Source organism: Trachemys scripta, chromosome 22 (assembly GCF_013100865.1).
Source record: "Trachemys scripta elegans isolate TJP31775 chromosome 22, CAS_Tse_1.0, whole genome shotgun sequence".
Taxonomy (NCBI): domain Eukaryota; kingdom Metazoa; phylum Chordata; order Testudines; family Emydidae; genus Trachemys; species Trachemys scripta.
The window spans coordinates 6616806-6631846 of record NC_048319.1 but is presented as its reverse complement, the minus strand read 5'-3'; the positions used below and the strand labels follow the sequence as shown (position 1 = coordinate 6631846).

General features: G+C 52.5%; 1 protein-coding gene across 1 annotated transcript; it reads left to right on the top strand.

The window, feature by feature from the left end:
* The first annotated feature begins 9160 nt into the window (after positions 1-9160).
* On the top strand, positions 9161-12694 carry LOC117868777 (duodenase-1-like). Its single transcript, XM_034754997.1, has 5 exons — positions 9161-9362; positions 9467-9614; positions 9794-9929; positions 10432-10683; positions 11752-12694. The coding sequence occupies exons 1-5, from the start codon at positions 9299-9301 to the stop codon at positions 11881-11883; spliced, it is 732 nt and encodes a 243-aa protein (XP_034610888.1). The 5' UTR covers positions 9161-9298; the 3' UTR covers positions 11884-12694.
* The last annotated feature ends 2347 nt before the right edge of the window (positions 12695-15041 follow it).

Below are 15041 nucleotides of genomic sequence, written 5' to 3'. Positions count from 1 at the left end.
GCCTGAGATGCACACAACCTGCTCTCTCTCCCCTTCCCTTTTGTGTTCCTTCCCACCCCCAACCCCCATTTGCCTCCTGTCGTCTCTCCCTCTCTCGGCTTGTCCCCGGACTCTGAGACCAGCTGTGCCACACCTGCCCAGCGGCAAGATGAGCTCTGCCCAGCTGGAGAAAGACCAGAAGGGGAGAGACTCACAGCCCCGTCTGTGACTGAACAGCCAGCCAGGATCTTGAGAATGGCAGCAAAAGCTGCGTTTTCCCCACTTTTACGCCGCTGCCTCTTCTCCCCCTTGCGCCTGTTTGTCCAAAGCAGGGAGAGTGACCATCCATCACATCACAACAACCCTTTCCTCCCCCCACATCCCCCCAAGAAAGGTTGTCTGGCAAAAATAAGAGACACTAACCAACATCCTCTCTCTGAAAAGGGGACTCTGGTAGGTTTTGGCTAAGTTAGGTCTGTACGATCGCTCTGTTTCCCTTCCAAAAAGGGCTTTAGGTCTCATGCGGCTGCTTTTTCTTTTATGTAGCCTGCTCGAGACGTCTGCAAACTTTGGCATGAATTGTGCTGCCGTGGAGCTAAGCAGACCGAGGTCTCTGACCTCCAGACCGCGAGCCTTGTTTAATGCTTTACTATTGTACAGTGACAGTTAACACTCTGGCCTCTCTGGGTCCCCTTATTCCATCAAACTTAGTACAACAGGCCTCAACTCTTAATATGCCGAGCTAGAGTCTCTGCTGGTGGAAGCCAGTAACCCCACGGAGATAGCTGATTCGCATGAGCAGAGGATCTGTCTTGTTCTCACCGCACTGGCAGGACACAGTTTGTAACAGTCGGTAACAAACTCTAAACGGTTCACCACTGAAGAATTAGCTCTAACAGCAGGAAGTGGGCCAGGAGGGCTTGATATAAACAAAGTCCTGAGATGAATGCAAGGTGAAGGGAGCAGTTCCTGCCCCCCGGAAGGGCTGTGTCTGCAGCCGAAAAACCCCACAGAGTTGTTTGTGACTTTAGATGAGGCACACCTCTAACGCTGTGGTTAGAGTTTCTCCTCCCAACTGAAGCAGAAGACGCCAGCCAGAGGCATGGTGTTCTAGTAGGTAAGACACTGGTCTAGAGTCCAGGCGCTCTGGGTTTTATCCCTGGCTCAGGCATGCACCTGCTGTGTGGCCTTGGTCAAGTCACTTGACCTTGCTCCGTGCCTCAGTTTCCCCTACCCTTTGTCTATTCAGATTGTAAATTGGTTGGGGCAGGGCATCTCTCTCACTGCACGTTCAGACACAATATGGTCCTCTACGAACGGTGATTTTTTTCACTCTCCGCTTCACCAGAGAGATTTGGCAACCCCCTGAGCACATTATACCATTGTCTGCTCAGAGCACAGATCTTAAGATTAATGATTCTGCCTTGTCCCTGGCCCAGTAGGTATCTGCTGGAGTTGCTGGTGGGTTCCACATCCGCGCGGAGGCATTCCCCACCACAACAATTCCATAACAACAAGTTCATGGCATTCACCAGAATCCAGACATTGTGAATGGAGTGATTCCCCCTCCCCCGCCCCAATTGTCACAGGAGCAAGAAGGGGGTTGTGGGTCAGGACTGAGGTGCATTAGCACAGTTATTCGTGTGGGGAGCCCAGGAGCGGAGTCGGAGGATGGGTGTGGGGTGGGATCGGGGGGCGCCGACCCAGGACGGGACTAGCAGGCATTGCTGTAGCGAAGGATTGAATCTTAACTGTGCTGTCCGTTTGGATTTCCATGGTCACCCATAGGGCTGGGTAGTACCCTGACCGTTTACTGCCTCGCGAGCGCCTTCTCCTGGCCAGAGGCCACCCTACAGCACTCTGCCTCACTGGCCATCCCACCTCTTCAGGGCCCTTCTAAGAACCCTTCAGGCCCCAGCCCCAGTCTCTCTCCTCCACGAATCCAACACAAACCCACACAGCCTGGACCCCAGGTTCAGCTGAGCCCAGGCCCCAGCTGTCTGTCTGCTTCCCAGTACCTCCTGGCTGGAGTTTGGCCTTTGCCAGAGGCCTTTCCCATCTTCCCCCTGCTTCTTGGCCAGAGTCGCTCCCCGGCCTGGAGAGCTTTCTCCCAGCACTGTGGCCATTCCCACGTGCCTCAACAACCACCCCCCAGCTTCCCGCTGCCTTTTTATATAGGAGCCCCCGATTCCTCTCAGCGAGGGTGACCAGCAGGGCCGGTGCTACCATTAAGGCAAACTAGGCGGTTGCCTAGGGCGCCAAGATTTGGGGGCGCCAAAAAGCAGTGCCCCCCATTTTTTTTACAGCGTTCCTGGGCTGGGCTGCCGGCGGCGCGCTGACACGTGCGGCTCAGACTCCCTCTCCCAGCGCAGCGGCCGCTCCACTTCTCCCGCCTCCCAGGCTTGCGGCGCCAATCAGCAGTTTGGCACCGCAAGCCTGGGAGGGAAGGAGAATTAGAGAGGGGGCGGCGTGCTCGGGGAGGAGGCGGAGCAGAGGTGAGCTGGGGTGGGGAGCTACCGCACGGCTCCCTGTGGGGGGGAGCTGCGGCGGGGTGGGGGTGCCTCAGAGCGGGGGGGCAGCTGCCAAGGGGGGAGCTGCCGCAGGACGGGGTGGGGGGGGGGACGCAAGGTGGAAGTTTCACCTAGGGTGTGAAACTTCCTTGCACCGGCCCTGGTGACCAAATGTCCCGATTTTATAGGGACAGTCCCAATATTTGGGGCTTTGTCTTATATAGGCTCCTATTACCCCCCACCGGCTGTCCTGATTTTTCACACTTGCTGTCTGACTTTTCACACTCTCAGGTGGGGCTCCTCGTGCAACCAAGGCTGGCTTAGCCCCAGCCTCTCCAGCCCACAGGCAAGCCACCCTGTTCCAGGCCAGATTCGGACTCACAGTCGCCCCACCCCTGACATTTCCAGCCCACCGGAAGTACAAAGCCCCCGGACAGAGCTATCCCCTGGAGCCCCACTCACCTCTTCCTCCCAGTCCCTACAGATGGGCTCCGGCGGCCACCCTCCAGTTCCTGAGTCTCTGATCTTCCTCCCACATCAAATCCCAGCATCCCCCACCTGCTGCTCCACCTCTGGCTGTTCCCTGATTTGGGGGGGGACACCCCGAATCTGAAGCCCGGACCCTGCCCTGGCAATCTGTGTGTTCCCCTAGGGGTCTAGGCTTAGGAACAGGATGGGTCAGCCCCAACAACCTCCACTTCTGCTGTAAAACCACCAGCCACTGACCGCTGCGGTTGTGAGTAGCACAGCAATCATAGGCAGCCGTTGCCGTCCCCCGTGACAAGCGGTAGATCAGCACGCGTGGAGGAACCGCGCTGGGCTGCCGGCGCTTTGCAGCATGCTGAGTTCTTATCTCCAGGACGCAGCCTGAGTTTTATCTAAGGGCTTCCCTTTTATCTCTGTTTTGGGTCAGATACGGCCCCTCGGCACAGACCTCACTGTCCGTCCCTTCTCTTGAAGCTGTTCTACCCTCCCTAAATAATTCGTCATCGGAACAGGGACTTGAACGTGGGGTGTCCCCGTCTTAATGGCGTGCTCTAACCACTAGGCGATAGAGTCATTGGTGCTCTTTTTCCCTGGCTCAATAGAACAGCTTTAGCCAGTGAGATTGAGCCAGCCCATAGACCAGTGGCTAGGACATGCTCCTACAATGTGGAAGACCCCACATCAGACAGAGAGAAGAATTGAAGCAGGGTCTCCCTCAGCCCAGGTGAATTCCCTCCCCCTGGGCTAAAGGCTATAAAAAGGCAGTGCCCACCCGCCCACCCACCAGGATATTTGGTCAAAATGCTCAAAATCCAAACAAACCATTTTGCATCTGCACAAAACGTTCTGTCTCAGCCTGACGTGGCATTTTCCCAACTTTGTGATTCACCGGAAAATTTGTTTTCAGTTCAACCCAAAACCAAAAACTTTTATGTTATTTTTTCAGTTGCCAGCGAACCAAAAAATCCGTTAGTCCCCCAGTCCTAGCCAAGACCCATCTCAGGATCAGGACAACCAAAGCCTAATGGTGTCGCAGTGGGTCCCAGGAGATGGTGAGGATAGCAGCCATGAGGGTTTCATTTGCTCATTCTGGTTTCCTGTCTCCCAGCCAGCCAGCTCTCTCTGTCCCCAAGGTTTTTTTTTAAAGGACCCCAGAAGGGACTGAGGGGTGGAATAACCCATTCCCTCGTTATTTCGTCCACCAATTAGGCCTACTTTCCAACACTCCAGTTGTGGTTCATTGATTGGTCCCACGCACCTCTTGTTCCCCAACCATGGTCTTAGCCCAGTCCTTCAGTTAGACCAGTCGGCCTTTTTGTTTTGTCTAACTTAGTCATTCTGTCACCTTCTCCCATCAACTCTTGCGACCGGGGAGCGGAACACTATATAAACGTCTCCCCACTTTCCCAGGCCAGCTCCCCATCAGGGTGGGTCTGCTAGGACCCCAATTTACTACAACACTCCCCAGCCCAGGAAGGATTCATGCCACATCCAAAGCCTCCCACGCCCTTGTCTCAGGACACACTTGTGTTCTTGAAACACCCAAACAGAAGCAGTTCCTCTGTCCACCCTGGGTTACAGCTCCCACAAGCATCTGCCATGGCCTCTCAGTGCTGAAACATGGCTGCTCCAGGAGCTCCCACTTATACCCTCTGAGGCCTTCATAGAAATCCCCTGACCCCCCTTCTCAGCAGGGTCGGATAATGGAAGAAGGCTGGCTGGCTCCAGGCATTTAAAGCGGCGGATCAGCCTGTTAGAGGGCTCTATATAATGCCTGGACCGTACACAGTCACTACAGCGTGTATATTTCCTTATTCTTTCCAATGGACTTTACATTTCTTGCCAGGCCATGGGATAGAAGACAGGAAAGACAGGTGCCAATTTCCTACATCATCTGCTGCCTTGGAGACCTGTGCTGCAAACCTTCCCTTATGTTGCCTCTCTGAGGTGTGTGTGTCCCTTAGGGATGGTGTGTGGATGTGTCCCTTAGGGGTGGTGTGTGTGTGTGTTGTATGAAGCTACAGGGATAAAACAAGGCCCCTAATTCCTCCCCAGGGCAGGGCGCTAACGGGCTCTCCACTCATTAGAGGAAGAGGTTCTTCTCCCCGGGGACAAACACATCCTCCTGTGAGCAGAGATTAGGGGGGCATCATTAGCATGCTAAGAGATATGCAAAATGTGCTCTTTAAAGATTTAAATCCCCTGAGTTCAGAGTCCCCTGACTGGTCCCCTGGGGGACATGAGGCTCTCTAGCAGGGGGGTTCAGGATTCTGTCTGAACCTGTGGATGTAAGAACGGCCAGACTGGGTCAGCCCAATGGCCCAGGTAGCCCAGTATCCTGGTTCTGAGAGTGGCCACCGCTAGGGGCTTCGGAGGGAATGAGCAGGACAGGGCAATTACTGAGTGAGTCATCCCCAGGCGTTCAGTCCCAGCTCAGAGGTTTAGTGACCCCCCAGAGGGCAGGGTTGCCTCCCTGACTATCTTAGCAAGGGGTCACAAAACTGAATCCCAGAGCCAGACGCTCAGCTGATGTCAAATGCAGCTACGGCCCCAGTGACCCCCACTGAGAATCCGGCACAAAGCTGAACCAGGGACCCTTCCCGCAAATGGTCTGACACTGAACCTAGAGCAGACAGCTTCCCCTTCTGCTAAGACTTGGGTCCGCTTCTGACCTAGGGTCTGATCCAGTTCCTGTTGGGATCTATGGGGATGGGCTGAATCAAGCCCCTGCAGACCAGGCACTGACCAAGCAGCGCCAGCTAATTGTCCTCCTGCTGAAAGTGTTTGCAGTGGGGAAGAGGTAACAGAGTCTCTTCTGGTAGTTCCTGCTGATCTCCTTGGGCAGATGCCTGGGATGGGTTTGGTGGAGCGCAGAGGGGAGAAGCATCTTCTCTTCCTCCATGTCCCACTATCGCCATCAACCTCAGGTCATTAAGGCCAAGATTTCCAAAGAAGATTAATGACTTTGGAAACCCACTTGGAAGAGCCTGATTTCCACAGACTGCCGAGCAGTCACCGGTTGAAAATCAGGCCCCCCTTCACGGCGTCTCCACTGAAAATCTCGGCTTAAGTGAGGCCTTAAGTCTCTTCCCTCCCAATATTGCGCTTGTGACTGTAGAATCGGAGCCAAGTGGTGCACAAGCTTTACGTGGGCTCTTTGCAGAGAGATAAATATCCCCCCCGATGAAGTGGCAAAGGCCTGTGTGGTTTTTGGTTACAGCCTGGGCCGCCGTTAGCACCTTCTGCCCAATGGAAAAATGTGTGACAGCGGAAAGGATGCTATCACTGGCTGGTGTTCTTGACCGTTATCTCCAGGGAGGCACAGAACCCATCATCATTTCTCTACTTGAGTGGAGATACAGATCCTCTCCCACACCTCCCAACACCTTCTCATGCCCTTTACATGATCGGTTACGGCTATTGCTGGCTCCAGCCGTCATGCGGGGTCTGGGACACTGACAGATCATTCTCAGCAGGAGAGGAGAGGAGCGGGGTTTCCCACGACTCAGGACTTCGCAGCGGTGCAGTCCAAATCGTTTATTAACGGCCTGCCCCAGAGGGTTAATAATGAGATGGCCACACCGGGTGTGGCCACAGAACAAGTGAGATTAACCCAGAGTAGGAGGCAGTATGAGGAATTCCTTAAGGACTTGGCTACCTGATGGGAGATGAAACTTAGTGTAGACACACGCAAGGGAACAAATTTAAACTACTCAGTCACAGGGCTTAATAATAATACCACCTCCTAGCTCTTGTCTAGCCATAAATCTCCAAGTGCTTTACAAAGGAGGGGAATATTATTAGCCCCATTGTACAGATGAGGAAACTGAGGCACAGAATGGGGCTGTGACTTGCCCCAAATCATTCAGCCACGTCAGTGGCGCAGACAGGAACAGAACCAGGGTCTCCTAAGTCCCAGGCCACTGCTGCACCCACAACAGTGTTACAACAGTGACAACCACCCTCTTGGGCTACACGTTTGCTTTGAACCGGGCACCTACCTTGCTAAACACACAAGCTGCTCCCGCATGAGCTGAAGACCCAACATGTGGCAAATGGGGGCTGACAGGGCATGAGACTCACACTTAACCCCATGTCTTGGTTTATATTCAGCCCAGTTTGAATTCCCTGCTCCTGGGAATAGAGGACACGGCCGGCCCAGCGCTTGGGAGTGACTCCTGCTCACTGCAGAGGGCTGCTCCCAGCGCGTAGCCTTTACTTACACCCACATGTAATCTCTGCTGACACCAGCACTGCATCATCCCAGGGCGACCTTGGGGAAGTAACGTCGGCTTCCTGTGCCTCAGTTTCTCCATCTGTAAGATGGGGATAACGATCCTGGCCTGCCTTTTTAAGTGCCTTGATCTGTGCAGGTGAGATGTGCTATAGACGTAGGATAGGAATGGTACAGATGGGCCGAGGCCTCTCCACTCCAAACTATCCATGTTCTACAGAGCGCATTTCCATCTGTCCACTGCTAGCCCCCAAAGAGCCCCTGCTGACTGGCTGACAGCCACCCTCTTCGCCAGCACCCCACCGGCCTCCGGAGCTTGGCTGTAGCTCGAGCTAGAAAGTCACGGCTCCGCAGCTGGGACTGGAACAAACTCATATCGCCAGTGGATCAGGCACCACGTGACACTGGGGGGAGTTACGCCTGCACCCAATCACTGGGCAGTTTGCAAACGTTGTCTTTCTTGTCGCACACCATGCTTTCCATGCCCCACAGGCAAACCCCATGATGTATGGGGGGGCGTTTATCACGAGCACAGTGCATGTTGGGGCATTAGCTCTGAGATCCGTGGTATGACGGGTTGGATCACAGAACCCCTTCTTGGGAGCTGTCAACTGATATGCCAAGACTACTCCTGCCCCTGCCTTCCTGCCCTGGCAGCTTGGGACTTCAGTGCCCTGCCTGGTTTGAGCCAGACCCGCTAGCCTGCTGCAAACCCAGACCCAGGTCTGAATCACGTCCCCTCACAGCTGTAGGCTTAACTGAAAGCAGCTCACAGAAGTGTTCCTGCCTTTCACACTCAGATGCCCAACTCCCAATGGTGTCTAAACCCAAATAAATCCGTTTTACTCTATATAAAGCGTATACAGGGTAAACTCATAGATTGTTCGCCCTCTATAACACTGATAGAGAGATATGCACAGCTGTTTGCCTCCCCCCAGGTATTAATACACACTCTGGATTAATTAATAAGTAAAAAGTGATTTTATTAAATACAGAAAGTAGGATTTAAGTGGTTCCAGATAGTAACAGACAGAACAAAGTAAATTACCAAGTAAGATAAAATAAAACACGCAAATCTAAGTCTAATACAGTAATACAACTGAATACAGATAAGATCTCACCCTCAGAGATGTTTCTTTCACAGACGGGACGCCTTCCTAGTCTGGGCCCAATCCTTTCCCCGGTACAGCTCTTGTTCCAGCTCAGGTGGTAGCTAGGGGATTCCTCATGATGGCCGCCCCTTTTGTTCTGTTCCACCCCCTTATATATCGTTTGCATAAGGCAGGAATCCTTTGTCCCTCTGGGTTCCTACCCCTCCTCACTGCAAAAGCACCAGGTTAAAGATGGATTCCAGTTCAGGTGACATGATCACATGTCACTGTAAGACCCCAAGCCTTCATTCCTCCCAGCCTGACTCACAGGAAGGTCTGCCTGCAAACAGAGTCATCCACAGTCAATTGTCCTGGTTGATGGGAGCCATCAAGATTCCAAACCACCATTAATGGCCCACACTTTGCATAATTACAATAGGCCCTCAGAGTTATAGTTCATATTTCTAGTTTTAGATACAAGAGGGATACATTTATAGACAAAGGATGACCACACTCAGTAGATTATAAGCTTTGTAATGATACCTTACAAGAGACCTTTTGCATGAAGCATATTCCAGTTACATTATATTCACTCATTAGCATATTTTTATAAAATCATATAGACTGCAAGTCACACTGGGAAGGTGCTTTCTGGAATGTTTGTGTTTGTTTTAAGCAGGGCCTGTTAACACAGCGACTACTCTCCCACAGGTCCTGCTGTGAACAAGAGATGCATTGTCCTGCACGCCCCCAGAAGCTGTCAATTCGGGCCAGCTTCCGAGCATCTGAAGCAAGTGACCAGAGGCAAGTGGAGAGGCGGTAGCAGATAGACGCAGAAGGATCTGATTGTGCCCGGATCATTTAGATCAGCCCAGCACATGTGGTTTCCTGGTTTCCGAGTTTCGTTGGTCTGAGGCTATAAAACCAGCCACAGGGCAGCAGGAGGCTCCGGTTGGTGCCGAGCCTGGAAGAGGATCCGAGGAGCTGTGAACTTAGAGATGGAGCGGCCCCAGTGTCTCTTGCTACTGCTCTCCCTGTTGTCCTACCCCTCGGCCCATGCTGGTGAGTAGAGGAAGCCATGGGTGAGGGTGACTCTCCGGGGTCCATGCACCAGGTGAGGAAGGAGCCATTCCTTCTCCTCCTATTCAGGAGACTGTCTTTTTCAGGTGCTTTGCGGAGTCAGATTGTCGGGGGGCATGAAGCCAAGCCCCACTCCAGGCCCTACATGGCAGCCCTGAAGATGTCGGGTGGTTTCAGCTGCGGGGGGTTTCTGGTGGCCCCGGACTGGGTGATGACCGCCGCTCACTGCATGGGGTAGGTACTGTCGCTGGGTTTGTCCTTCTCACGCTGGTTGACGGAATACCTTTTAAAGCAGGAGTCGTCTGCAGTCCATGTGAAGCCAGCTGTCTCTGCACCCTCGCCCCCATTCCTCGGGGAAGGGGAGAGGGGCTGTGTCAGGGAAAGTGACCCACGCTGTCTCCTCCCGGTTTCAGGGATATCACCGTGATCCTGGGAGCTCACAACATCCATGAGCCAGAGGAGTCGCAGCAGGTGCTGGGGGTTGAGACATACTACAAACACCCTGAATACAACAGCATCTTCATAACGAATGACATCCTGCTGCTAAAGGTAAGTGACTTGTCTGCAGCAGGGGAGGTCCCCCCGACAGCTGCTATGGGGGGTGAGGGGCTAAGTGCGGGTGGCTGAGAACAGAGAGAGAATTTTACACCTTGTGCTGTGGGGAGAAGTCAAAGCTCACTTTGCAAACTGGGCTTTATTATTTTGAGATGGTCCAGCCAGAGAAAGGAAACCCTGGGCAGATCCTGCAGCCTCAACCTTCCTGGAGTTCCCTGGGGGTCAGGGACACTCGGAATAGATCCCCCAGTGTCAGCCGCACTGTCCCACATCCCCTGCAAGCTGCATGTTCTCCAGTATTGCCTCCTCCTGTCCCCTAGGTTGCTCAGTGTAAGTGCTCAGGGCCCGTTGCTGTAGGTTGTTGAGTCTCTCCCATCACCTGGCCAGGTAGGGCCACTGGACATCTTCCTGAGCCATTCTCACCGCGGGCCCCCTGCCTCCAGATGCCATTGACTGCTGCTTGGGGATTAATACTCCTCCTCTTCCTCCCACCCAGCTGACAGCGAAGGCCAAGCTGACTAAATACGTCCAGGTCATCCCCCTGCCCAAGACCAGCAGCGACGTCCCCACCGACACCAAGTGCAGCATCGCGGGATGGGGCCTCATTGACAAAGAGAGGATCACCGACAAGCTCTTTGAGACCAACATCACCATCTACAGCCGCAGGAAATGCCTCAACCTCTACCCCAACCTCAACGACGGCATGCTCTGCGCCGGCAGCTTCCACCAGCTCAAGGACTCCAGCCAGGTCAGTACTGGGAACGCCGGCCAACAGGTGGAATGGGGACGTGTAAGCACCAGGGCTGGGACTCCCAGGGCAAGCTACTTAGGTTCCACTCTAAGAGGAGGGACGCTCATGGATGCAAATCTCCTGCCAGCTCATGTGTCTCCCATAAGGGTTTCCCCCGTGTGGTTTCTTGCTACCCAGGCTGACACAAGGCCTGCATTCAGCTCCTGAAGGAGGGTTTGCTGCTGAGCCCGGAGATCTGTGGAAGCACACGGCCCAGCACCGATGGATTCCTTAGTAAGTCCCATCTACACGAGACCTGGGCAAAAAATTTCAACCCCTCCCCCCCCTTTTTTTTTTGGCAAAAACATGCAGATTTAGGTCAACCAAAACATTGCACCAAGTTGTGTTCAATTCACCCAATGGTTTCGGTGAAAAAACCCCAACTCCCTCCCTCCCCCCCCACCCCCATAGCTGAACCAAATTGAAACACGTTGGTTTGACCTTTTCCAAACAGAACGTTCTGATTTTTCGATTCGAAACACCTCTCCCTTTGGAAACCTCCCTCCCCTTGAAAACGCTCCACGCCCCAAGGAAATGTTTCATTTCGCCGAGACCCTTTTTTTCCTTGCTGCTGTTTGGAACTGGCACGAGATGAAAACTCCATTATTAGCCCAGCTCTAGGGCAGACCTCTTCGGACCGTGTGTCTCTGCCGCGGGCACAGGGGGCGATCACCACCGATGTACATGTAGCCGAGCTGGCTTTAATGTAGCTGACGCGGGTACCACAGCATGGGCCAGACCTGGGAGTGCTTACCCAGGGTTCTGGATGGGTTCGTACATCCGACGCTGCTCCAGCTTCACTGCTCCAGTAATGCTCGCTCGGGAACATCAGTCATGAGCTGCAGTCACACCCAGTAATTGCAGTGCCTGGGACATGGGGCGACCCCATTGGGTTTGTGCAGAACAGTCAACTGAACAGGTTGACCCCTGGGGTAAGTGCATGGAAGTCATTCAAGTTACGCTAGGGATTAAGTTGGCCCCATATCTGGAGGGCCTCTGAAGTCTCTCCTCTTCTCTGTTTGGCAGGGAGATTCCGGGGGGCCTCTGGTCTGCAATGGGGTGGTGCAGGGAATTGTCTCCTTTGGCTACAGCGCCCCTCCTGCTGTCTACACCCGCATTGCTAACTACCTTCCGTGGATCAAAAAGATCATGGGCTAGAGGACCGGAGAGGGAGATGCTCCAGCTTCTCCTCTAGCATCTTCTGCCTTGGAGACCCGTGCTGCTTTCCCTTATGCTGCATCCTCCGGCTTTTTCTCCCTTCGGGGTGTTGTCTGAAACCACAGGGGACAAGACTCTCTCTAGATGCCTCTATGGCCTTGTTACTGCAGATCTGAACGCCTGCAGGCCCAGCAGTTCCCGTGTCACCTGGGTTCTGTTGGCTCAGGAGAGGAATGTCGAGTTTTCAGCCCCCTGAGTTAATATTCTCTTGCCTGGTCCCCTGAAGAAGCAGCAGCTTTGCTGTTCTGAGGGGCTTCAGGATTCCTTCTGCCCCTGTTGACTTGAATCGGGCACAGCTGCCCACAATCTCTGGGATGGTGCTAAGACCATCAGAGCAGAGTCAGGGATCATTCTAGAGCAGGGGGCACTGACATGGGTTGAAATCGGCCCACGGAGGTGGTTTTGGATCACCTGGAGGGGAAGGCTCTGACCCATGCTCGCTCCCTCCTGGGCGTTCCCTGGTTTGTTTCCCCGGCTCAGTCCCAGGCTGAGGTTGGGTTTCGCTTGGGTTTACAAGGGAGTTTCTCCCCCTGGCAATTTCAGCTGGTGCCACATTGTCAGAGCAGAAGCAGAGCAAAGAATGCAGCCGCAGGAATCTGAGTCCTGGCCAGTCCCTCTAAGGGGGGAGACTCCCCAACCCTGTGTTCTCACACCCCCCTTCACCCCGGTCACTGCTCCATTCCTTCCCTGTCGCTCGCTGCGATGCCGGGCACGTAACAAGCTTGAAAAATAAACGCCAATCTGCATTTCACAGTGTCTCGTTCTCCTGCTTCACCACGGCTTGTTTCAGTGGGTTTCTGATCATTCTCCAGATAAACACAAGGGGCCAAATTCGGCTCCCAGTTGCAACGGGGCAGGCCCTTTGATTTCAGAGGGTTGCACGGGTATAAATGAGCAACTGGGCCCAGAGGAGAGCAGCCCTCTTTCGACTTCCCAGGCCACGGAGGGAAGGGCCCCAGGAGAACTGAAAAAGACCCATGTGGTTTTCTGATTTCGGACTGCCCAGCCATTAATATGTCCTGTCTATTCGGAACTCTGCAAGTGGGAGGGGCACGGTCTGTAGGTGTTCGTGGTCCTTATTGCTGGGAATGTGTAACCCACCGGATTAGCTTTGCCGTTCAGTTTAGACACAGACCCTCTCACATGCTGCCCGCTGCCTCCTTGTGTTTTTCTTGTGGTCCTGGGTTTGTCACTGATCGCTGCTAGAAAAATCTCGAGAGGAGGAAAACTCCCACTGTCGGAGCAGAGTCAGGCCAGTACTGAGCACGTCCAGCGTTACCAACTTGCGTGATTTCATTGCCAATCATGACGTCCTGGGGTTTTCCTTTCTCAGCTTCCATTTCATAAAAAAGTTTCTAGCCCAACACTAATCAGGGGGGATAGGAAGAAGCTTCCCTGGGGTAATTTATCTAATAACTGGGTTTCTTACACTTTATTCTGAAGCAGCTGGTTCTGTTAGAGACAAGACAGTGGACTAGGAACTTGGGGTGTGATCTGGACCCCGTTACCCCCCTCCCCATCTGAGCACCTCACTATTTACCACATGGGAGTTAGAGGCACTCATGTGCCACAGAGAGAAACTCATCCCTTCCTAACTGGGTTTAAAGCTATCAGTCAAACATACAAGTGGAGAGAAGGCACATGGCTTCTGATAACAGTCTAAATGGCAGATTTCAGAGGGGTAGCTGTGTTAGTCTGTATCAGCAAAAACAACGAGACATCAGGGAAAAAAAATCTGTGAACGTGGAAAGGATGCTATCAACATGTAGACGTGACAACTTTATCACAACCATCGCTGATAACTTTATCTCCAAACCCCAATGTTTAAGACTCTCAGGCTCCGCCCACATCGCCCATCCTCCATCACAATCAGCAGCAAATCATCAAGCAAGATCAGATGGTGTAGATCAGTCGATTGGCTTCAGTAGCACTAAGCTGACTTACGCCAGCTGGGGATCTAACTCCCTCTGTCTCCAGAACCCTAAGGGAAGTAGGTTGATAAGGGAGGAAGGTTTGGTAAGGAAAGCTTTGAAGGGGAGCAGGGAAAGTTGCTTTTAAGATTTTAAACCCCCCAGCAAAGATGCCGCGTGGATGGTTTGAGATGCTATAACAAATGTAGTGGGGAACAATGCTGGTAAGGAAATCATTCAGGATTGTCTTTCTGTTTTTTTTCCATGTAAGGCAAATAAGTTACACTGACAAACAACAGCCAAACATCAGAAATGATAAGCCAGGCTCCAAAAAATATTCACAAGACTGAATTAAAAATCATGTATTTGTTGTTGTTTTTTAATTAATACATTTTAGGTTCTTGGCCTCCTGGATTTTGAGACTTTAGATCACACTCTTGTCACATTTTCCATTTTTTCTCCCCAACAATAAGGGCTAGAAACTTACTCCCCTCCCACACCCCCCAAGAGCTGAGATTTTCACATAATCATGTGACTCCAGAAGCTGGGGCTTTAAGAACAATCCTAAATATTGCAAGACTCAGGATCAAATCACAAGAGCTGGCTGTGACAGACAGCAATTTCCTGCAATATCCTGGACGCACCATACTGAATTAAATTGTTCCCATGATTAATTACTCTCATCATTAAAAATGTGCATCTTATTTCCGGGCTGAATGTGTCTAGCTTCAACTTCCAGCCATTGGATCGAGTTATACTTTTCTCTGCTAGACTCAAGAGCCCATTATTAAATATTTGCTCTGATTTCCATACTTATAGAGTGGGATCAAGTCACCCTTAACCTTCTCTTCGTTAAATTAAACAGACGGAGCTCCTTGAGCTGTCCACTGTATTAAAAATGCAATTGTTCCTGTGTGATTGTGAGATTGTATGGACCACCTCTTGGAGGAGGGGTATGCTGATAGAATTCCTCTGGTTACCAGCCCTGGGGAGCATCCCCCTGGGGAGGGGACCCATTGTCGGCTGACACCGATTCCTGGTCTCTTCAAAGGCTCAAGATGGATCTGGAGACTAGCAGATAGAGAAAAGAGGTTGGGATAAATAACCTGAGTTTAAACTGACTCAGGGCCTCCATCCTGATCCAGCAAATCATAGAATCATAGAATCTCAGGTTGGAAGGGACCTCAG